The sequence below is a fragment of the Oenanthe melanoleuca genome, chromosome 25, assembly GCF_029582105.1.
Source record: "Oenanthe melanoleuca isolate GR-GAL-2019-014 chromosome 25, OMel1.0, whole genome shotgun sequence".
NCBI classification, from domain to species: Eukaryota; Metazoa; Chordata; class Aves; order Passeriformes; family Muscicapidae; genus Oenanthe; species Oenanthe melanoleuca.
The window spans coordinates 1,424,389-1,446,990 of record NC_079358.1 but is presented as its reverse complement, the minus strand read 5'-3'; the positions used below and the strand labels follow the sequence as shown (position 1 = coordinate 1,446,990).

At 57.8% G+C, this 22,602-nt stretch overlaps 2 protein-coding genes across 5 annotated transcripts; both read left to right on the top strand.

Moving 5' to 3' along the window:
- Positions 1-343: 343 nt before the first annotated feature.
- TDRKH (tudor and KH domain containing) lies at positions 344-10,335 on the top strand. Of its 3 annotated transcripts, none has more exons than XM_056510961.1 (13): positions 344-490; positions 632-758; positions 1,220-1,326; positions 1,591-1,795; positions 3,481-3,620; positions 4,882-5,182; positions 6,486-6,649; positions 7,385-7,557; positions 7,633-7,697; positions 8,541-8,692; positions 9,273-9,341; positions 9,786-9,888; positions 9,982-10,335. In XM_056510961.1, exons 2-13 carry the CDS (start codon positions 638-640, stop codon positions 10,017-10,019), a joined length of 1,638 nt encoding a protein of 545 aa, XP_056366936.1. In that variant the 5' UTR covers positions 344-490; positions 632-637; the 3' UTR covers positions 10,020-10,335. The 3 variants fall into 3 exon arrangements, with proteins under 3 accessions (XP_056366936.1, XP_056366935.1, XP_056366934.1); XM_056510960.1 differs by having other exon boundaries at positions 4,831-5,182; positions 9,789-9,888; XM_056510959.1 differs by having other exon boundaries at positions 4,831-5,182.
- A 154-nt stretch (positions 10,336-10,489) lies between these two features.
- On the top strand, positions 10,490-22,415 carry MRPL9 (mitochondrial ribosomal protein L9). Of its 2 annotated transcripts, XM_056511043.1 has the most exons (8): positions 10,490-10,513; positions 10,562-10,722; positions 15,116-15,275; positions 16,947-17,068; positions 18,391-18,438; positions 19,176-19,277; positions 20,294-20,377; positions 21,633-22,415. In XM_056511043.1, exons 2-8 carry the CDS (start codon positions 10,660-10,662, stop codon positions 21,762-21,764), a joined length of 711 nt encoding a protein of 236 aa, XP_056367018.1. In that variant the 5' UTR covers positions 10,490-10,513; positions 10,562-10,659; the 3' UTR covers positions 21,765-22,415. The 2 variants fall into 2 exon arrangements, with proteins under 2 accessions (XP_056367018.1, XP_056367019.1); XM_056511044.1 differs by lacking the exons at positions 10,490-10,513; positions 21,633-22,415 and adding an exon at positions 20,789-20,884 and having other exon boundaries at positions 10,592-10,722.
- Positions 22,416-22,602: the final 187 nt, after the last annotated feature.

Below are 22,602 nucleotides of genomic sequence, written 5' to 3'. Positions count from 1 at the left end.
GCTCCGTCACGGGGACACGCGGGGACACCGGGGGCTGCACTAGAGCCCCGCCCCGCCGCCCGCTCCGGGCCGCTATAGGCTCCTGTGGCTGTCAGTCAAACTAGAGGGCGGACATTCGTATTTTCCCGCTCTCTGATTGGTTCACTCTCGTTACCCGCCGCTGATTGGCTGCTTTATTCCCGTTATTTCCCGCCCTCCCCTGTGGGAGGCCTGGCGGGGATTGGCCGCTGCTCCGCAGGCGCTGATTGGGTAGACGCTGTGCGGAGCTGCGCTGTGATTGGCTGAGAGGGGAGGAGCAGCGATATGATTGGTGGAGAGCGGGAGGAGGCGGGGCCAGCGGCGGGGCGCGGGAGGCGGTGGCACCGCGGCCGCATCGGGCCCGAACCGGGCCGGGCCTGAAGGACGGCGGGCCCGAACCGGCGCCTTTCGGGGCCCGGCCGGGCCGAGCCGGGGGCGCTGCGGGGCTGAGGGGTGGCTCCGGCGCCTGCAGGTACCGTGAGACCTCCCGAGGTGGCTGCGGGGGCTGCGCTGCCGGTGCGCCGGGCCCTGGGCCTCCGTGAGGGTACGGGCGGGGGGAGACTGCCGGGTAATCCCCGGGCCCCGGGCAGCTCCCGGTAACTCCCGTCCGCAGCCGGCCATGGCGGAACGCGGCTGCTGGAACTGCCTGAGCACCGTGCAGAAAGCCGCCCTGCTCTTTGGAGTCCCGGCCGGTGCCATCGTGCTCTTCATCCTGTACCAGCGCTACCGGGAGAGCCGAGGTGGGTGCGGGGCCCCGTACCGGGGCCTGACCTCCCCTGAGCACCCCGCGAGCTCCCGCGGGGCTCCTCCGTGGGGAGGGGGAGGTGTGGGAGTCACTTTTGGGAATTCCCTTGTGACCTGCTGGAGTCGCTTTTCCCACTGGGAATTCTCTTGTGACCTCCGCAGGGATGTCCCTGTCCCTTTGTGACTGCCCTGGAACTCTCTGGGGGACGCTCTGGGGACAGGAGGAATCTGTCAGAGTCACTTTTCCCTCTGAGATTTCCATTGTAACCCCCCCCAGGGAGGGGTCCCAGTCCATTCCTGTCCCTTTGGACACCCTGTGAGGACCCCCTGGGAAGTGGAGTCACTTTTCCCACTGGGAATTCCTGTCTGTAACACCCCCCCCGGGGGTGGGTCCTGCCCCCTCCGCGCCCCCCGGGGACCCTTTGGGGACACAGCCCTGTCCCCACTGTCCTCTCAGAGGTGCAGGTGACGGTGGTGGCGGACGAGGGGCTGGAGGTGGGGGTGCGGGTGCCCCGCAGTGCGCTGAAATCGCTGATCGGCCGCCGAGGAGCTACTATCAACCAGGTGGGTGCGGCCGGGAGGGGGCACCGGAACACCGGGGACACCGGGAACACCGGGAACACCGGGAGGGGACACCGGGAGCACCTGGAGCACCGGGAGATGTCACTGGGAGCCCTAGGAGGGATCACGGGGAGCGCTGGGAGGGATCGCCGGGAGCACCGGGAGGGGTCACTGGGAACACCGGGAGCGGTCACTGGGAACACTGGGAGCGGTCACTGGGAACACTGGTCACCAGGACTGCCCGCTCCGCCCCCCGTGTGCCCGCAGCTGAGGCAAGAGACGGGAGCGCAGATCGAGGTGGAGGAGGAGGAGGAGAAGGAGGAGGAGGAGGGGAGCCAGTCGCTGGTGCAGATCTCGGGCTCGCCGGGCCAGGTGTGCCGGGCCAGGGCGGCCGTGCTGAGGATCGTGGCCGACAGCGCGCCCGTGGCCGAGCAGCTGCGCGTGCCTCAGAGAGCCGTGGGCAGGATCATCGGTACGGGCACCCCGAAACCTGGGGGGGCTTCCATAGACACAGGGACACCCCAAAATCTGAGGGGGAACTTCCATAGACACCCCAAATCCTTGGGGAACCCTCAATCCCAGGGTACTGAGCAGCTGTGTGTGCCCCAGAGGGCAGGATCATCGGTACAGGCACCCCGAAACCTGGGGGGGACTTCCATAGACACAGGGACACCCCAAAATCTGAGGGGGAACTTCCATAGACACCCCAAATCCTTGGGGAACCCTCAATCCCAGGGTGCTGAGCAGCTGTGTGTGCCCCAGAGAGCAGGATCATCGGTACAGGCACCCCAAAATCTGGGGGCGACTTCCACAGACACAGGGACACCCCAAATCCTTGGGGAACCCTCAATCCCAGGGTACTGAGCAGCTGTGTGTGCCCCAGAGAGCAGGATCATCGGTACAGACACCCCGAAACATGGGGGAAACAGCCCCAAATCCTGGGGGGAACCTTCCACAGCCACCCCTTTCCCAACATCCCAGACTCCTTTTCTATCCCTTTCCCAGCATCCCAGACTCCCTTCCCAAATGCCAAACTCCCCTTCCCAACATCCCAAACTCCCTTTCCCAACATCCCAAACTCCCTTCCCAAATCCCAGACTCCTTTCTCAGTATCCCAGACTTCCTTTCCCAACATTCCACACTCTCCTCCCACCCTTGCATCCCCCAAACTCCTTTCCCAACATCCTGGACTCTCTTTCCCAGTATCCCACACTCCCTTCCCAGCCCTTTCCTAGCATCCCAAAATCCTTTTCCCAAATTCCAGATTCCCTTCCCAACATCCCAGAACAGACTCCCTTTCCCAAATCCCAAACTCCCTTCCCAACATCCCAGACTCCCTTCCCACCATCCCAGACTCCCTTCCCAACATCCCAGACTCCCTTCCCACCATCCCAGACTCCCTTCCCAACATCCCAGACTCCCTTCCCACCTTTTTCCCAAATCCCAGACTCCTTTCCCAACATCCCAAACTCCCTTCCCAACATCCCAGACTCCCTTCCCACCCTTTTCCCAAATCCCAAACTCCCTTTCCCAAATCCCAAACTCCCTTCCCAAATCCCAGACTCCCTTCCCACCCTTTTCCCAAATCCCAAACTCCCTTTCCCAAATCCCAGACTCCCTTTCCCAAATCCCAGACTCCCTTTCCCAAATCCCAAACTCCCTTCCCAACATCCCAAACTCCCTTCCCAACATCCCAAACTCCCTTCCTAACATCCCAAACTCCCTTCCCAACATCCCAGACTCCCTTCCCACCCTTTTCCCAAATCCCAATTCCCAAATCCCAAACTCCCTTCCCAACATCCCAAACTCCCTTCCTAACATCCCAAACTCCCTTCCCAACATCCCAGACTCCCTTCCCACTCCTTTTCCCAAATCCCAAACTCCCTTCCCAAATCCCAAACTCCCTTCCCAAATCCCAAACTCCCTTTCCCAAATCCCAAACTCCCTTCCCACCCTTTTCCCAAATCCCAAACTCCCTTTCCCAAATCCCAAACTCCCTTCCCGCCCCTGCATCCCCCAGACTCCCTTCCCGCCCCCAGACCCTCCCCTTCCCCTAAGCCTCACTCCCCTCCCCAAATCACCCCCAAATCACCCCCAAATCCCCCCAAACCCCCTCTCATCTCTCCCTCCACCCCTCCTTGTCCCCGTTTCCCCCAGGTCGGGGCGGGGAGACCGTGCGGGGTATCTGCCGGAGCTCGGGAGCGCGCGTGGAGTGCGGCCACGAGCCCGAGGCCAGTCTGGCCCCTCTGCGCCTCATTCGCCTGCTGGGGACTCGAAAAGAGGTGGAGGCAGCCAAGGTATTGTCTGCTGTTCATTTTAAGGCCACTGTTTGTATGATTACACATTTTTTTAATTGATGCTTTTATGGTGTTCACCCGTTTTGCACGAGTTTTTTTAGGTACGATGGTTGTTTGCGGTTTAGGACTTTGCTGTTTATTTTTATTTTGTTTTTTTTTTTAATTTTTTTTTTTTTTTTTAGTTTTTGGTTTTTTGTTTTTTTTTTTGTTTGTTTGTTTGTTTGTTTGTTTTTAGGTTTTTTTTTTCGATTTAGCACAATTTTAGTGGTTTTGAAGGGTTTTAACAAGTTGCAGAAAAACTCTTAAAACCGGCTCATTTTGTGCACTTGTTATAAACTCGGTTTAAACAGAAAAATGCAGGAAAAAAACTGTGTGAAAAAACAGCAAAATATGTAGAAAAACAGCTAGGCAGTAAAATATGGAGAAAAACAGTGTCCTGGTTTGAAGGACAGGTGTCTGCCAATGAAGGCAGGAGCTTCTCTTTGAATTGCAGAATGTAAACCCCCTCCCTCCAAATTATTATAATTTTGAAATTAAGGGGCTCTCAGGCAAAGATATGGGAATTAGGAATAACAGTTCTTCACTAGGAAAATTAAAATAGAAATACAGTATTACACAGAACAATCCCAAACCCTGCCAGAGTCAGAATCCAAGCTGACACCCGTCAGTCAGTCAGGGTGTTGGCACAGTCCCATTCAATGGTGGCTGCATCCTCCTGCAGGGGCAGATGTGGTTCAGCTGGAGCAGTGCTCCTGGAGAAGGTGCAGTTTCCTCTGAAGCTCCAGGGATGATGTGGAAAGGTCTGGTTTTCCTCTGGAATCCAGTGGAAAGATGGAAACTTGCTGTCCCAAATCTCAGTTTTTATCTGGGTAGGAAAGGCTTGGCTCCTCCCCTGGCTGGAGCATCTCCCAGTGGGATGATGGAATTTTATCAGTCATGACTGGGACTCACTGGCCATGAACAGGAGATATCTCCTGGAGGGAGGATGGGCTGTGGGAAGATAAAGATGATTGCCCAGCTGGTTTAAAGCTGGCCCATGAGCAGATAATGTGTGCCAGGAGATCAGATGGTTTAACAGATGGGGACAGAATCCACATTTCTGGCCACACCAACCCAACACAAACAGCTAGGCAGTAAAATATGGAGAAAAACCAGCTAAATACAGTTTGGTTGGTGCATACAATACTAAGCACGACCTGGGCTTATTCAGACGAGTCACGGTGGCCAAGAATTGTTCTTTATTGCTGCGCTGGATCCACAGAAGCTGATTCTGGAGAAGCTGTCAGAGGACAAAGCGTTCCGCCGAGAGCTGGCGCAGGCGGCAGCCGCTCGCTGCCCTCGGAAGCAGCCCCTGGGCAACCGGCGGGAGGAGCCCCCGGGGCCGATCCCCCCAGCCCACAGAGCCCCCGCAGCCCCCGCAGCCCCCGCAGCCCCCGAGCGCTGGCAAGAGTGCTGGGACGGGCTTTGGGCGCCGGGAGCCGGTACCGGAGCAGCGGCGGCGGGGAGCGAGGGGCTGCAGCCGAGCCCGCCGCCGGAGGAGCCGCCCGTTCCTAAGTTTGAGGGTGAGAATCGCGCCGGGGAGGGGTTTGGTGGGAGGGCCGGGCTGCGGGGAGGGGTTTGAGGGTTCGCTTCATCGCTCCCGTGCCTTTCCCGGTGGGGTTTTTGGCGATTCTCTCTCTCCCGTGCCTTTCCCGAAGGGATTTTTCGGGATTCTTTCCATCCTGTGGCTCTCCCGTGCCATTCCCACAGGGATTTTTTTGGGATTCTCTCTATCCCGTGCCTCTCCCGGTGGGATTTTTGGGATGGATTTTGGGGTGATTTCTGTGGGATTTCAGGGTGACCTCTGTGGATTTGGGATGGATTTGGGGGTGATCTCTCTGGATTTGGGGCTCCCCATGCTGTGGCTATCCTGGTGGGATTTTGGGGTGATTTCTGTGGGATTTCGGGGTGACCTCTGTGGATTTGGGATGGATTTGGGGGTGATCTCTGTGGATTTGGGGCTCCTCATGCTGTGGCTATCCTGGTGGGATTTTGGGGTGATTTCTGTGGGATTTCGGGGTGACCTCTGTGGATTTGGGGGTGATCTCTGTGGATTTGGGATGGATTTTGGGTGACCTCTGTGGATTTGGGATGGATTTTGGGGTGATCTCTGTGGATTTGGGGCTCCCCATGCTGTGGCTATCCTGGTGGGATTTTGGGGTGATTTCTGTGGGATTTTGGGGTGACCTCTGTGGATTTGGGATGGATTTTGGGATGACCTCTGTAGATTTGGGATGGATTTTGGGGTGATCTCTGTGGATTTGGGGCTCCCCATGCTGTGGCTATCCTGGTGGGATTTTGGGGTGATTTCTGTGGGATTTCGGGGTGACCTCTGTGGATTTGGGATGGATTTTGGGATGACCTCTGTGGATTTGGGATGGATTTGGGGGTGATCTCTGTGGATTTGGGGTTCCCCATGCTGTGGCTATCCTGGTGGGATTTTGGGGTGATTTCTGTGGGATTTGGGGTGACCTCTGTGGATTTGGGATGGATTTTGGGATGACCTCTGTGGATTTGGGATGGATTTGGGGGTGATCTCTGTGGATTTGGGGCTCCCCATGCTGTGGCTATCCTGGTGGGATTTTGGGGTGATTTCTGTGGGATTTTGGGGTGACCTCTGTGGATTTGGGATGGATTTTGGGATGACCTCTGTGGATTTGGGATGGATTTGGGGGTGATCTCTGTGGATTTGGGGCTCCCCATGCTGTGGCTATCCTGGTGGGATTTCGGGGTGATCTCTGTGGATTTGGGATGGATTTGGGGGTGATTTCTGTGGATTTGGGATGGATTTGGGGGTGATCTCTGTGGATCTGGGGCTCCCCACAGTGCCCAGCCCGGATTTCAGCTTCCCTGCGGACGAGCACCTGGACGTTTACGTGTCGGCCGCCGAGAGCCCCGGGCACTTCTGGATCCAACTGCTGGGCACCCGCAGCCTGCAGCTGGACAAGCTGACAGCTGAGATGGGGCACTTCTACCAGAGCAGCGCCCCCGTGAGTCCCTGTGTCACCTCTGTGTCACCTCTGTGTCACTTCTGTCCCCTGTGTCCCCCCATGTCCCTCTGTGTCCCAGCACTGGACAAGCTGACAGCTGAGATGGGGCACTTCTACCAGAGCAGCGCCCCCGTGAGTCCCTGTGTCACCTCTGTCACCTCAGTGTCATCTGTGTCCCCCCATGTCCCTCCTCTCCCAGCACTGTCCCCACCATGTCCCTTACCCCCATCCTGTGTCCCCTCCATGCCCCTTACTCCCATCCTGTGTCCCCTCCTGTCCCAGTGCTGTGCCCCCATGTCCCTGACTGTCCCCTGTCCCATGTCCCTGACTGTCCCCATGTCCCTCCCATGTCCCCTGACTGTCCCCTCCAGTGTCCCCCTCACTGTCCCCATGTCCCTGACTGTCCCCATGTCCCCAGGTCCCTCCAGTGTCCCCTGACTGTCCCCTGTCCCATGTCCCCCTGACTGTCCCCATGTCCCTGACTGTCCCCTGTCCCTGAGTGTCCCCATGTCATGTCCCTGAGTGTCCCCTGTCCCCAGGTCCCTGACTGCCCCCGTGTCCCCATGTCCCTCCCATGTCCCATGTCCCTGACTGTCCCATGTCCCTCCCATGTCCCCTGTCCCCATGTCCCTGACTGCCCCCGTGTCCCCATGTCCCTCCCATGTCCCATGTCCCTGACTGTCCCATGTCCCTGAGTGTCCCCATGTCATGTCCCTGAGTGTCCCCTGTCCCCAGGTCCCTCCCCTCTCCGTGCACCCCGGCTCCATCGTGGCCGCCCCGTACCTGGACGATGGCGAGTGGTACCGCGCGCGCGTGCTGGGGGCGCTGGACAGCGGCCACCTGGAGCTCTACTACGTGGACTTTGGGGACAACGGCCAGGCCCCCCCCGAGGCTCTGCGGGCCCTCAGGTGTGCCAGGGGGGGACACTGCCAGGGAAATGTCCCCTGTGTCACCTGGGAGCGCCCTCACCTGTGTCCTTGCAGGAGCGACTTCCTGAGCCTGCCCTTCCAGGCCATCGAGTGCAGCCTGGCCGGGGTTGTCCCCAGCGGTGAGCGGGGGTGGCACACGGCCCTGTCCCCTCCTGGGGGTGGCACATGGGGGTGGGACACGGCCCTGTCCCCTCATGGGGATGGCACACAGCCCTGTCCCCTCCTGGGGGTGGCACATGGGGGTGGGACACAGCCCTGTCCCCTCATGGGGGTGGCACACGGCCCTGTCCCCTCCTGGGGGTGGCACATGGGGGTGGGACATGGCCCTGTCCCCTCCTGGGGTGGCACTTGGGGGTGGCACACGGCCGTGTCCCCGCCTGGGGGTGGCACACGGGAGTGGCACATGGCCCTGTCCCCTCCTGGGGGTGGCACATGGGGGTGGCACATGGCCTGTCCCCTCCTAGGGGTGACACAGCCCCATCCCCTCCCCTGTGGTGACACTGCCCCCTGGTGTGTGTCACTGCTGTCCCAGGGGACAGCTGGCCCTGGTGACACACAGTGTCCCTGCTGTCACAGGGGACAGCTGGCCCTGGTGACACTGTCCCCTGGTGACACACAGTGTCCCCCTGTGGCAGGGGACAGCTGGCCCTGGTGACACTGTCCCCTGGTGACACAGTGTCCCCTGTGGCAGGGGACAGCTGGCCCAGGTGACCCTGTCCCCTGGTGACACAGTGTCCCCTGTGGCAGGGGACAGCTGGCCCTGGTGACCCTGTCCACGGGTGACACAGTGTCCCCTGTGGCAGGGGACAGCTGGCCCTGGTGACACAGTGTCCCCCTGTGGCAGGGGACAGCTGGCCCAGGTGACCCTGTCCCCTGGTGACACAGTGTCCCCTGTGGCAGGGGACAGCTGGCCCTGGTGGCACACCCTGTCCCCTGGTGACACACAGTGTCCCCTGTGGCAGGGGACAGCTGGCCCGAGGCGGCTCTGGACGAGTTTGACCGCCTGACGCACTGCGCGCAGTGGACGCCGCTGGTGGCCCGGATCTGCAGCTACAGCCAGGGGGGGCCCTGCCCCCGGCCCAGCGTGCAGCTCTTCACCCAGCGCCACGGACAGGTGTGTCCCCTGTGTCCCCTGTGTCCCCTGGTGTATGTCCCCATTCCTGGTGTTCCCTGCTCCATGGCCAGATATGTCCCTGACTGTCCCCAGGTGTCCCTGACTGTCCCCATTCCTGCTGTTCCCTGCTCCATGGCCAGATATGTCCCTGACTGTCCCCAGGTGTCCCCAAGTGTCCCCATTCCTGCTGTTCCCTGCACCACAAACAGATGACCCTCCAATGTCCACTGTCCCCATTCCCACCAGTCCCCTCTCCATGGCCAGCTGGGTCCCCAGTTGCCCCCCAGTGTCCCCAGGTGTTCCCAGGTGTCCCCATTCCTGGTGTTCCCTGTGCCACAGCCAGGTGGGTCCCCACTTGTCCCCTCACTCCAATTCCCAGCATTCCCTGAGCCCCTTGCTGTCCCTGTCCCATTCCTGCTGTCCCTGCTGTCCCTGTCCCCATTCCCACTGTCCCTGTCCCATTCCCCCTGTCCCTGCTGTCCCTGTCCCCATTCCCTCTGTCCCTGCTGCCCCTGTCCCTATTCCCTCTGTCCCTGTCCCATTCCTGCTGTCCCTGTCCCCATTCCATCTGTCCCCACAGAGCCTGGACGTGGGAGCAGAGCTGGTGCGTTTGGGCTACGCGGTGCCCGTGCCCCCCGAGGAGCCCCCGGTGAGCTGCTCCCGGTGTCCCCGTGTCCCCTCCCGGGGCGTGGCCACTCCCGGTGTCCCCTCTGGGGCGTGGCCGGTCCCTGTGTCCTGTTCCAGGGCGAGTCTGGTCCCGGTGTCCCCTCTGGGATGTGCTCACCCCCGGTGTCCCGGTGTCCCCTCTGGGGTGTGCTCACCCCCGGTGTCCCGGTGTCCCCTCTGGGGTGTGCTCACTCCCGGTGTCCCCTCTGGGGTGTGCTCACTCCCGGTGTCCCCGTGTCCCCTCTGGGATGTGCTCACTCCCGGTGTCCCCTCTGGGATGTGCTCACTCCCGGTGTCCCGGTGTCCCCTCTGGGGTGTGCTCACTCCCGGTGTCCCCTCTGGGGTGTGCTCACTCCCGGTGTCCCGGTGTCCCCTCTGGGATGTGCTCACTCCCGGTGTCCCGGGAGGCTCACCCCGCATTCCCCAGCAGGACAATCTCGGCTGTGCCTCCATCCCGAGCCCGGTGGAGCCTGGGACCATGCAGAGCCCCGGGGACAGCCCCGGGACCCCGTCCTGCCTCAGCCTGCCCGGTGAGCCCGGGGCTTCCGGTGACACCGTGCTGGTGACACCGTTCCCGTGTATCCCGGTGCTGGGACCCCCCTGACCCCTCCCTGTTCCCGCAGCCGCCGCCGTGCCCGGGGACGCCGTCACGGTCACCTGAAGCTGCCTGTGCCCGGTGACCGGGAGCTGCTCCCGGTGCCACCCTCGAGGTGACCTGGAGAAGCTCCCGGTGACCCAGTGGAGGTGCCCCAAGCTCCCGGTGCCCCCATCGCGGTGACCCCGAGCAGCTCCCGGTGCCACCAGCACGTGCAGTCCCCTCCGGGAGCCCGCACCGACAAATCGCGGGGATCTCCGCTTGTGCCTCTTGTCGGGACACGACATTTCCGTTACCGGGAGTTCCCGGTTCCCTCGCCTTGTTTTGCGGTTCCGTTGCACTATTTGTTGTTCTGAGTTAATAAAGTTGAAGATTTCTCAGCGCTCCGTCCCAAGCTGGCGTGAACCGGGCGCAGGCGCGACGCGGCAGCCCCGCTGGGGTCCTTGCATAGGGTCCGGCGCAGGCGCGACGAGGCAGCCCCGCTGGGGTCCTTGCATAGGGTGCGGCGCAGGCGCGCCGCTTGCAGCCCCGCTGGGGTCCTTGCATAGGGTCCGGCGCAGGCGCGACGAGGCAGCCCCGCTGGGGTCCTTGCATAGGGTGCGGCGCAGGCGCGCCGCTTGCAGCCCCGCTGGGGTCCTTGCATGGTGTCCCGCGCAGGCGCAGTGCGGGCAGCACCGGGCTCGCACCGTGAGGGAACGGCGCCGCCATGTTGGCCCCGGGGGCGGCGGGACGGGTGCTGAGCCGGGCCCTGAGCCTGAGCCATGGCTCGGTGAGGGAGGGGAACCGGGAATGGTGGGGGCGGTACCGGGGATGGGCCTTGAGCCAGGGCGGAGGGGTCCTGGGACTGGGGGGAAGCCGGGAGTGGGCCGGGGGTCGGTACCGGGGGCGGTACCGGGGGCGGCGGGACGGGCCCTGAGCCAGCCTCATAAACCCGATATAAAACCCTATAGCAGTTATATCGTACCCGGCCCCATAACCCCATTATAGAACCCTATAGCTCTTGTAGGTACCCGGCCCCATAACCGTTATATAGAACCCTATGGCCCCTATACCGTACCTGGCCCCATAACCCCGATATAGAACCCTATAGCCCCTATATGTACCCGGCCCCATAACCCCGATATAGAACCCTATAGCCCCTATATGTACCCGGCCCCATAAGCCTGTTATAGAACCCTGTAGCCCCTGTAGGTACCCGGCCCCATAACCCCGATATAGAACCCTATGGCCCCTATACCGTACCTGGCCCCATAACCCCCTTATAGAACCCTATAGCCTCTATATGTACCCGTCCCCATAACCCCATTATAGAACCCTATAGCCCCTATACCATACCCGGCCCCATAACTCCATTATAGAACCCTATAGCCCCTATATGTACCCAGCGCCATAACCCCGATATAGAACCCTATAGCCCTTATATGTACCCGGCCCCATAAACCCATTATAGAACCCTATGGCCCCTATACTGTACCTGGCTCCGTAACCCCGTTATAGAACTCTATAGACCCTATATGTACCCGGCCCCATAACCCCGTTATAGAACCCTATAGCCCCTATACCGTACTGGGCCCCATAACCCTATTATAGAACCCTATGGCCGGTAAAGGTACCTGGCCCCATAACCCCGATATAGAACCTTATAGCCCCTATATGTACCCGGCCCCATAACCCCGTTATAGAACTACATAGCCCCTATATATGCTCGGCCCCATAACTCTGTTATAGAACCCTATAGCTCCTATACTGTACCCGGCCCCATAAATCCCTTCTAGAACCCTATAGCCCCTACATGTACCTGGCCCCATAACCCTGTTGTAGAACCCTATAGCCCCTATATGTACCTGGCCCCATAACCCTGTTATAGAATTCTATAGACCCTATACTGTACTGGCCCCATAACCCCATTATAGAACCCTATAGCTCTTATAGGTACCCGGCCTCATAACCCCGTTATAGAACCCCATAGCTCCTATATGTGCCCGGCCCCATAACCCTGTTATAGAACCCTATAGCCCTTATATGTACCCGGCCCCATAACCCCGATATAGAACCCTATGGCCCCTATACTGTACTGGCCTCACAACCCTCTTAGAGAACCTTATAGCCCCTATATGTACACGGACCCAAAACCCCGTTATAGAACTACATAGCCCCTATATATGCTCGGCCCCATAACTCCGTTATAGAACCCTATAGCTCCTATACTGTACCCGGCCCCATAAATCCCTTCTAGACCCCTATAGCCTCTATATGTACCTGGCCCCATAACCCTGTTATAGAACCTTATAGCCCCTATATGTACCCAGCGCCATAACCCCGATATAGAGCCCTATAGCCCCTATACCATACCAGCCCCATAACCCCGTTATGGAACCCTATAGCCCCTATACTGTACCTGGCCCCATAACCCCCCTATAGAACCCTATAGTCCCTAAAGGTACCTGGCGCTATAACCACGTTATAGAACCCTATAGCCCCTATACCGTACCGGCCCCATAACCCCTTTAGGGTTCCCCTCAGGACCTGTAACCCCGGACCCCATGACTGCCCATAGCGCTCAGAGACGCCATAACCCCCCATTGTAACCTGTAGACCCCATAGCCGCCCGTTGTTATTCTGGAACATTCTGGAACATTCCCAGGGCTTGGTTTTGGTGGAGCAGATCTGGCCAGGGTTATCCCCATTCCCATTGGGAATTTCTGGAACATTCCGCAGGGCTCTGTGGTGGTGGAGCGGGTGTGGCTGGGTCATTCCCATTCCCATTGGGAATTTCTGGAACATTCCACAGGGCTCTGTGCTGGTGGAGCGATTGTGGCTGGGTCATTCCCATTGGGAATTTCTGGAACATTCCGCAGGGCTCTGTGGTGGTGGAGCGGGTGTGGCTGGGTCATTCCCATTGGGAATTTCTGGAACATTCCGCAGGGCTCTGTGGTGGTGGAGCGGGTGTGGCTGGGTCATTCCCATTGGGAATTTCTGGAACATTCCTCAGGGCTCTGTGCTGGTGGTGCGGGTGTGGCTGGGTCATTCCCATTGGGAATTTCTGGAACATTCCGCAGGGCTCTGTGCTGGTGGAGCGGGTGTGGCTGGGTCATTCCCATTGGGAATTTCTGGAACATTCCATAGGGTTCTGTGGTGGTGGAGCGGGTGTGGCTGGGTTATCCCTGTTCCATTGGGAATTTCTGGAACATTCCGCAGGGCTCTGTGGTGGTGGAGCGGGTGTGGCTGGGTCATTCCCATTCCCATTGGGAATTTCTGGAACATTCCACAGGGCTCTGTGCTGGTGGAGCGATTGTGGCTGGGTCATTCCCTTTGGGAATTTCTGGAACATTCCGCAGGGTTCTGTGGTGGTGGAGCGGGTGTGGCTGGGTTATCCCTGTTCCCATTGGGAATTTCTGGAATATTCCATAGGGTTCTGTGGTGGTGGAGCGGGTGTGGCTGGGTTATCCCTGTTCCAATGGGAATTTCTGGAACATTCCACAGGGTTCTGTGCTGGTGGAGCGGGTGTGGCTGGGTCATTCCCATTGGGAATTTCTGGAACATTCCGCAGGGCTCTGTGCTGGTGGAGCGGGTGTGGCTGATGTTACCCCCATTCCCATTGGGAATTTCTGGAACATTCCGCAGGGCTCTGTGGTGGTGGAGCGGGTGTGGCTGGGTTATCCCTGTTCCATTGGGAATTTCTGGAACATTCTGCAGGGCTCTGTGGTGGTGGAGCGGGTGTGGCTGGGTTATCCCTGTTCCCATTGGGAATTTCTGGAACATTCCGCAGGGTTCTGTGCTGGTGGAGCGGGTGTGGCTGGGTCATTCCCATTCCCATTGGGAATTTCTGGAACATTCCTCAGGGCTCTGTGGTGGTGGAGCGGGTGTGGCTGGGTCATTCCCATTGGGAATTTCTGGAACATTCCACAGGGCTCTGTGGTGGTGGAGCGGGTGTGGCTGGGTCATTCCCATTGGGAATTTCTGGAACATTTCGCAGGGCTCTGTGGTGGTGGAGCGGGTGTGGCTGGGTTATCCCAGTTCCCATTGGGAATTTCTGGAACATTCCGCAGGGCTCTGTGCTGGTGGAGCGGGTGTGGCTGGGTCATTCCCATTCCCATTGGGAATTTCTGGAACATTCCACAGGGCTCTGTGGTGGTGGAGCGGGTGTGGCTGGGTTATCCCTGTTCCATTGGGAATTTCTGGAACATTCCGCAGGGTTCTGTGGTGGTGGAGCGGGTGTGGCTGGGTTATCCCTGTTCCCATTGGGAATTTCTGGAACATTCCGCAGGGCTCTGTGGTGGTGGAGCGGGTGTGGCTGGGTCATTCCCTTTGGGAATTTCTGGAACATTCCGCAGGGTTCTGTGCTGGTGGAGCGGGTGTGGCTGGGTCATTCCCATTCCCATTGGGAATTTCTGGAACATTCCTCAGGGCTCTGTGGTGGTGGAGCGGGTGTGGCTGGGTCATTCCCATTGGGAATTTCTGGAACATTCCACAGGGCTCTGTGGTGGTGGAGCGGGTGTGGCTGGGTCATTCCCATTGGGAATTTCTGGAACATTCCATAGGGTTCTGTGGTGGTGGAGCGGGTGTGGCTGGGTCATTCCCAGTTCCCATTGGGAATTTCTGGAACATTCCACAGGGCTCTGTGGTGGTGGAGCGGGTGTGGCTGGGTTATCCCTGTTCCCATTGGGAATTTCTGGAACATTCCGCAGGGCTCTGTGGTGGTGGAGCGGGTGTGGCTGGGTCATTCCCTTTGGGAATTTCTGGAACATTCCACAGGGCTCTGTGGTGGTGGAGCGGGTGTGGCTGGGTTATCCCTGTTCCATTGGGAATTTCTGGAACATTCCACAGGGCTCTGTGGTGGTGGAGCGGGTGTGGCTGGGTCATTCCCATTGGGAATTTCTGGAACATTCCACAGGGCTCTGTGGTGGTGGAGCGGGTGTGGCTGGGTCATTCCCATTGGGAATTTCTGGAACATTCCGCAGGGCTCTGTGGTGGTGGAGCGGGTGTGGCTGGGTCATTCCCATTGGGAATTTCTGGAACATTCCACAGGGCTCTGTGGTGGTGGAGCAGGTGTGGCTGGGTCATTCCCATTGGGAATTTCTGGAACATTCCGCAGGGCTCTGTGGTGGTGGAGCGGGTGTGGCTGGGTCATTCCCATTGGGAATTTCTGGAACATTCCATAGGGCTCTGTGGTGGTGGAGCGGGTGTGGCCGGTGCCCCTGGCCCGCGCCGGGTCCCCGCCCCGGCTGCACCCCCGGCGGCACCGCGTGTTCCGGCTGGTGCGGGACGGCAAACACCAACCCCGGGGGGACATGGAGCTGCTGCTGACCCGCACCGTGCAGGGTCAGTGACCCCTGGGAATTTGGGAATTTGGGAATTCTGCCTTCCCAGCCATTCCTAAGAATCCTCCCTTTCCGTTCTTTCCCGGTTTTGTCTCTTTTCATGGAGCTGGTGCCAACCCCGGCTGTGCACGGTGGGTGATTCCTGGGAATGTCCAGGAATTCTGCATTCCCAGGAATCCCTGGGAATTTCGCATTCCTGGCCATTCCTGGGAACCTCCAGGAATTCTGCATTCCCAGCCATTCCTGGGAATCTCCCTATTCCATTTTTTTCCAGTTTTATCTCTCCTCTGGGGATGAGTGGTTCCTGGCAATTCTGCCTTCCTAGACCTTTCCAGGAATTCCCCATTCCCATCCCCATTTCCCATTCCCACTCCCCATTCCCCATTCCCATTCCCTATTCCCCATCCCCATTTCCCATTCCCATTCCCATTCCCTTTCTCATCCCCATCCCCATTCCCCATTCCCCATTCCCCATTCCCCATCCCATCTCCGAATCCCCATTCCCCATCCCCATTCCTCATTCCCATTCCCCATTCCCCATTCCCATTCCCTTTCCCATTCCCATTCCCCATTTCCCATTCCCCATTCCCCATTCCCCATTCCCCATTCCCATTCCCTTTCCCATTCCAATTCCCCATTCCCCATCCCCATCCCCATTTCCCATTCCCATCCCCATTTCCCATTCCCATTTCCCATTCCCCATTCCCCATTCCCCATTCCCAATCCCCATTCCCTTTCCCATTCCAATTCCCCATTCCCCATCCCCATCCCCATTTCCCATTCCCATCCCCATTTCCCATTCCCATTTCCCATTCCCATTCCCCATTCCCCATTCCCATTCCCCATTCCCATCCCTATTTCCCATTCCTATTCCCCATTCCCATTTCCCATTCCCATTCCCCATTCCCCATTCCCATTCCCCATTCCCATCCCTATTTCCCATTCCTATTCCCCATTCATTATTTCCCATTCCCTATTCCCCATTCCCATTCCCCATTCCCATCCCCGTTCCCATTCCCCATTCCTTTTCCCATTCCCATCCCCATTTCCCATTCCCATTCCCATCCCCATTTCCCATTCCCATTCCCCATTTCCCATTCCCATCCCCATTCCCATTCCCATTCCCATTCCCATTCCCATTCCCATTCCCATTCCCATTCCCCATTCCCATCCCCGTTCCCATTCTCCATTCCCGTTCCCATTCCCATCCCCATTCCCATTCCCATTCCCAGTCCCCATTCCCATTCCCATTCCCCATTCCCATTCCCATTCCCATTCCCCATTTTCATCCCTATTTCCCATTCCTATTCCCCATTCATTATTTCCCATCCCCTATTCCCCATTCCCATCCCCATTCCCATCCCCATTCCCCATTCCCATTCCCATCCCCATTCCCCATCCCCATTCCCCATCCCCATTCCCATTCCCCATTCCCATTCCCCATTCCCTATTCCCCATCCCCATTTCCCATTCCCATCCCCATTTCCCATTCCCATTCCCATTCCCCTTTCCCATTCCCATCCCCATTTCCCATTCCCATTCCCATTCCCATTCCCATCCCCATCCCCATTCCCCATTCCCCATTCCCATTCCCATTCCCCATTCCCATTCCCATTTTTCATTCCCCATCCCATTATTCCCCATTCCCATTTCCCATTTCCTGTCCCTGCAGACCTGGGCAGCCGTGGGGACCTGGTGAGGGTGAGCAAACACCTGGGCAGGAACCGGCTGCTGCCCCAGGGGCTGGCAGTGTACCCCAGCCCTGAGAACCTGCAGAGCCTGCAGCAGGAACAGGTCAGCATCCCAAAAATGGCACTGGGGCACTTGGGGACTTTTTTGGGATTTTTGGGGGATTTTTTAGGAATTTTCGGGGGGGATTTTTGGGTTGTGTACCCCAGCCCTGAGAACCTGCAGAGCTTCCAGCAGGAACAGGTCAGCATCCCAAAAATGGCATTGGGGCAGCTGGGGACTTTTTTGGGGGATTTTTGGGCAGTGTACCCCAGCCCTGAGAACCTGCAGAGCTTCCAGCAGGAACAGGTCAGCATCCCAAAAATGGCACTGGGGCACTTGGGGACTTTTTTGGGATTTTTGGGGGATTTTTGGGCAGTGTACCCCAGCCCTGAGAACCTGCAGAGCCTGCAGCAGGAGCAGGTCAGCATCCCAAAAATGGCACTGGGGCATCTGGGGGCTTTTTTGGGATTTTTGGGGGATTTTTGGGCAGTGTACCCCAGCCCTGAGAACCTGCAGAGCCTGCAGCAGGAACAGGTCAGCATCCCAAAAATGGCACTGGGGCATCTGGGGACTTTTTTGGGATTTTTGGGGGATTTTTGGGCAGTGTACCCCAGCCCTGAGAACCTGCAGAGCCTGCAGCAGGAACAGGTCAGCATCCCAAAAATGGCATTGGGGCATCTGGGGACTTTTTTGGGAATTTTTGGGGGATTTTTGGGTTGTGTACCCCAGCCCTGAGAACCTGCAGAGCCTCCAGCAGGAACAGGTCAGCATCCCAAAAATGGCATTGGGGCACTTGGGGACTTTTTTGGGATTTTTGGGGGATTTTTGGGCAGTGTACCCCAGCCCTGAGAACCTGCAGAGCCTGCAGCAGGAACAGGTCAGCATCCCAAAAATGGCATTGGGGCACTTGGGGACTTTTTTGGGGGATTTTTGGGTTGTGTACCCCAGCCCTGAGAACCTGCAGAGCCTCCAGCAGGAACAGGTCAGCATCCCAAAAATGGCATTGGGGCATCTGGGGACTTCTTTGGGATTTTTGGGGGATTTTTGGGCAGTGTACCCCAGCCCTGAGAACCTGCAGAGCCTCCAGCAGGAACAGGTCAGGATCCAAAACATCCCAAAAAAATCTGGTGTTTTGGGGGGATTTTTTGAGATTTTTAGGTGAGTTTTGGGAGGGATTTTTGGGGGGGACTTTTTGGGGGATTTTTTGGGGGCATTTTCTGGGAGGGTTTGGGATGAGGGGAGAGCCATCAAAAAAAAAAAAAAAAAAGAGATTTTCCCCTTTTCCCTGCTCAATCCCATTTCCCCTCCCCAATCCTGTTTTTCCCCATTTTCCCTCCTAAATCCCATTTTCCCCCATTTTTCCTCATTCCCATTTTTCCCCCCAGGCTCAGCAGGAGAAGCTGGAGGAACCCCAGACCCAGAGTGGGCAGAAGGTGAAAGGGGACCCCAAATCCCAAATTCCCCAAATCCCAAATTCCCCAAATCCTAATTTTCCAAATCCCAAATCCCCCAAATCCCAAATTCCCCAAATCCCAATTCCCCAAATCCCAATTTTCCCCAAATCCCAATTTCCCCAAATCTCAAATCCTCCCAATCCCAAATTCCCACAAATCCCAATTTTCCCCAAATCCCAATTTTCCCCCAAATTTCCCCAATCCCAAATTCCCCAAATGACAGGAATTCTCCCAATCCTGGGAATTCCCATTATTTTGGGGGACTTTTTGGGGGAATTTTTTGGGGAATTTTGGGAGATTTTGGGGGGGATTTTTTGGGGATGTTTGAGATCCCCCAAATCCCAGAAATTCCCCTAATCTGAGGAATTCCCCTGATGATGTGGGAGTTTTGGGGAGATTTTTGGGGGATCTTTTTGGGGACATTTTTTGGGAAGGAGGAACTTTTAGGGGGATTTTTTAGGATATTTGAGGGGATTTTTGGAGATTTTTTTTTTTTTGGGGGGGGTGTTTTTTAGGAATTTTTTTGGGATTTTGGGGGGTTTTTTGAGGGATTTTTCTGGGGTTTTTTGGGGGATTTTTCTGGGGATTTTTGGGGGATTTTTCTGGGGATTTTTCTGAGGATTTTTCTGGGGTTTTTTGGGGGATTTTTCTGGGGATTTTTGAGGATTTTTGGGATCCCCCAAATTTTGGGAATTCCCCCAAATCCCAAATCCCAGACCCTGGAGTTCCTGCGGCGCTGCCGGCTCGAGGTGGGGATGAAGAACAACGTGAGCTGGGAGCTGAACCCCAACATTGTGGCCCGGCACTTCCTCAAGAACGTGAGTGGGGTTGGGAGATTTTTGGGATTTTGGGGATTTTTGGGATCCCCAGGCCCCAAATCCCAGGATTTGGGGTCATTCCCAAAGGGTTTGGGGGACTCAGGCCAGCCCTGCTCCCGGGATTTGGGGTCGTCCCTGGGATTTGGGGTCATTCCTGGGTTTTGGGGTCACTCCCTGGTATTGAGATCATTTCTGGGTTTTGGGGTCATTCCTGGGTTTTGGGGTCATTCCCGGATTTTGGGGTCATTCCTGGGTTTTGGGGTCACTCCCTGGTATTGGGGTCACTCCCTGGTTTTGGGGTCATTCCTGGGTTTTGGGGTCACTCCCTGGTATTGGGGTCACTCCCTGGTATTGAGATCATTTCTGGATTTTGGGGTCATTCCCTGGTTTTGGGGTCATTCCTGGGTTTTGGGGTCACTCCCTGGTATTGGGGTCATTCCCTGTTTTTGGGGTCATTTCTTGGTTTTGGGGTCATTCCTGGGTTTTGGGACCGTTGCCAGGATTTGGGGCCATTCCCAGATTTTGGGGTCATTTCTGGGTTTTAGGGTCACTCCTGGAATTTGGGGTCATTCTCAAAGGCTTTGGGAAGCTCTGCCTTGCCTCTCTTCCAGGGTTTTGGGGTCAAATCCCAGGATTTTGGGGTGACCCCCAGGGTTTTGGGGTGACCCTCAGGATTTTGGGGTGACCCCCAGGATTTGGGGGTGATCCCCAGGATTTGGGGGTGATCCCCAGGATTTGGGGTGACCCTCAGGATTGGGGGTGACCCTCATGATTTGGGGTGACCCTCAGGATTTTGGGGTGACCCCCTGGATTTAGGGTGACCCTCAGGGTTGGGGGTGACCCTCAGGATTTGGGGTGACCCTCAGGATTTTGGGGTGACCCTCAGGATTTGGGGTGACCCTCAGGATTTTGGGGTGACCCCCAGGGTTTGGGGGTGACCCTCAGGATTGGGGGTGACCCTCAGGATTGGGGGTGACCCTCAGGATTTTGGGGTGACCCCAGTCCTGTCCCTGCAGCTCGGGGTGTTCGTGCCCCCCCACGCCCTGCGCCTGCCCCCGGAGCCCATCACCCGCTGGGGACACTTCTGGTGTGACGTCACGGTGAGGGGGCGGGGACAGCGACAGGGACAGAGGGACAGGGGGACAGGGGGACAGAGGGACAGAGGGACAGAGGGGACCCCTGCCCTTGTTCCCGCTCAATTCCCCCTCATTTCCCCCCAGTGTCCCCCCTCTCCTCTCCCACTTCCCCTTCTCCCCCCAGCTGGGCACGTTGGGGTGACCAGGGCTGGTTTTGGGGTGTTTTGGGGGGCCCAGGGCTGGTTTTGGGGTGTTTTGGGGGTGAGCAGCACTGATTCTCCAGTGGTTTTTGGGGTGAGCAGGGCTGGTTTTGGGGTGTTTTGGGGGGCCCAGGGCTGATTTTGGGGTGCCCAGGGCTGGTTTTGGGGTGTTTTTGGGTGCCCAGGGCTGGTTTTGGGGTGTTTTTGGGGTGACCTGGCTGTTTTGGGGTGCCAGGTGAACGGGCTGGACACATTGCAGGTGTCCATGGCCATGGTGCCCTGGGGCTGTTTTTGGGGCTGTTTTTGGGGTGACCAAGGTTGATTTTGGGGCTGTTTTTTGGCTGGTTTTGGGGGTTTTGGGGTGACCTGGCTCTTTTTGGGGTGTTTTTGGGCTCTTTTTGGGGTGACCTGGCTGTTTTTGGGGTGCCAGATGAACGGGCTGGACACGGTGCGGGTTCCCATGGATGTGGTGCCCTGAGACTGTTTTTGGGGTGGTTTTGGGTTGACCTGACTGTTTTTGGGGTGGTTGGGGGCTGTTTTTGGGGTGACCTGGGTGTTTTTGGGCTGGTTTTGGGCTGTTTTTGGGGTGACCTGGCTGTTTTGGGGTGCCAGATGAACGGGCTGGACACGGTGCAGGTTCCCATGGACGTGGTGCCCCGAGGCTGTTTCTGGGCTGTTTCTGGGCTGTTTTTGGGCTGTTTTTGGGGTAACCTGGGTGTTTTTGGGCTGGTTTTGGGCTGGTTTTGGGCTGGTTTTGGGGTGACCTGGGTGTTTTTGGGGTGTTCTTGTGTTGTTTTTGGGTTGACCTGGCTGTTTTTGGGGTGCCAGATGAACGGGCTGGACACGGTGCGGGTTCCCATGGACGTGGTGCCCCGAGGCTGTTTCTGGGCTGTTTTTGGGCTGGTTTTGGTTTTTTTTTGGGGTGACCTGGCTGTTTTGGGGTGCCAGGTGAACGGGCTGGACACGGTGCGGGTTCCCATGGACGTGGTGCCCCGAGGCTGGTTCTGGGCTGTTTTTGGGCTGTTTCTGGGCTGGTTTTGGGCTGTTTTTGGGGTGACCTGGCTGTTTTGGGGTGCCAGGTGAACGGGCTGGACACGGTGCGGGTTCCCATGGACGTGGTGCAGTTCATGCGCCCCAAAACCAAACGGTTCCGGCACTGGCAGGAGAAGCAGCGGCAGCAGCTGGAGAGCAGCAGGGAGCGGCTCCTCTGACCCCCCCCTCAGGGATTTGGGGTCCCCCCTCGAGGGATCCGGGGTTCCCAGAATGGATCTGGGGTCCCCAAAATGGATCTGTGGCTCCCTGGAAGGATTTGGGGTCGGTCCCACCCACTTTGGGATCCCCCCTCACCTCTGGGGAACCCCCGGACATGGCTCAGTTGTCCTGAGCACCCCCAAAATCCCCCCGAGCCCCACTCTGGTCTAGGGGGGTACCTGGGATGGATTTGGGGTCCCTGGGATGGATTTGGGGTCCCCAGAATGGATTTTTTGGGGTGTCCCCCCCTTCCTCACCTGTGGGGAGCTCCAGGAGCAGCAGCTCCCTGGAAAAGGGGGTTCAGTGGAATTTTGGGGGGGGTCTCAGAGGTTTTGGGGGGGCTGTGGAATTCCTGTGAGACCCTTGAACCCCCAAATCCAGGGGGGATGCACAGAATGGATTTGGGGTCCCTGGGATGAATTTTGGGAGGGTTCCTCCTCTGGGAACCCCCTCACTTGTGGGGTCAGGATTTTGGGGGATCCCAGGATTTTTTGGGGTGATCCAAAGATTTGTGGGGTCTCAGAGATTTTGGGAGCCGCAGGATTTTGGGAATAAATCCCAAGGGAGTTTTCCCATGGTGGAAAAAAAAAATGGAATTTTTAGGACACAAATTCGGGTGTTTTGAGTGAATTATTGGGGGTGGGAGCCCCGTGTCCCCAAAATGTCACCACGGGGTGTCCCCAAAGCCACCCCAGGTGTGACCCTCGGGGTTGGGGTGGCTCTGTCGGTGCCACCTCGGCTGTCACCGGCTCGTTGCCATGACAACGGGGGGGGACACGAGTGGGGACACCGAGACAT

Coding starts and splice junctions, on each gene's coding strand:
- MRPL9 (XM_056511043.1), top strand. CDS start 10,660: ATGTTGGCCCCGGGGGCGGCGGGACGGGTGCTGAGCCGGGCCCTGAGC. Junction 10,723..15,115: donor TGAGCCTGAGCCATGGCTCG/GTGAGGGAGGGG, acceptor AACATTCCATAG/GGCTCTGTGGTGGTGGAGCG. Junction 18,439..19,175: donor AGACCCAGAGTGGGCAGAAG/GTGAAAGGGGAC, acceptor CCCAAATCCCAG/ACCCTGGAGTTCCTGCGGCG.
- TDRKH (XM_056510959.1), top strand. CDS start 638: ATGGCGGAACGCGGCTGCTGGAACTGCCTGAGCACCGTGCAGAAAGCC. Junction 7,698..8,540: donor GGCCGGGGTTGTCCCCAGCG/GTGAGCGGGGGT, acceptor CCCCTGTGGCAG/GGGACAGCTGGCCCGAGGCG. Junction 9,889..9,981: donor GTCCTGCCTCAGCCTGCCCG/GTGAGCCCGGGG, acceptor CTGTTCCCGCAG/CCGCCGCCGTGCCCGGGGAC.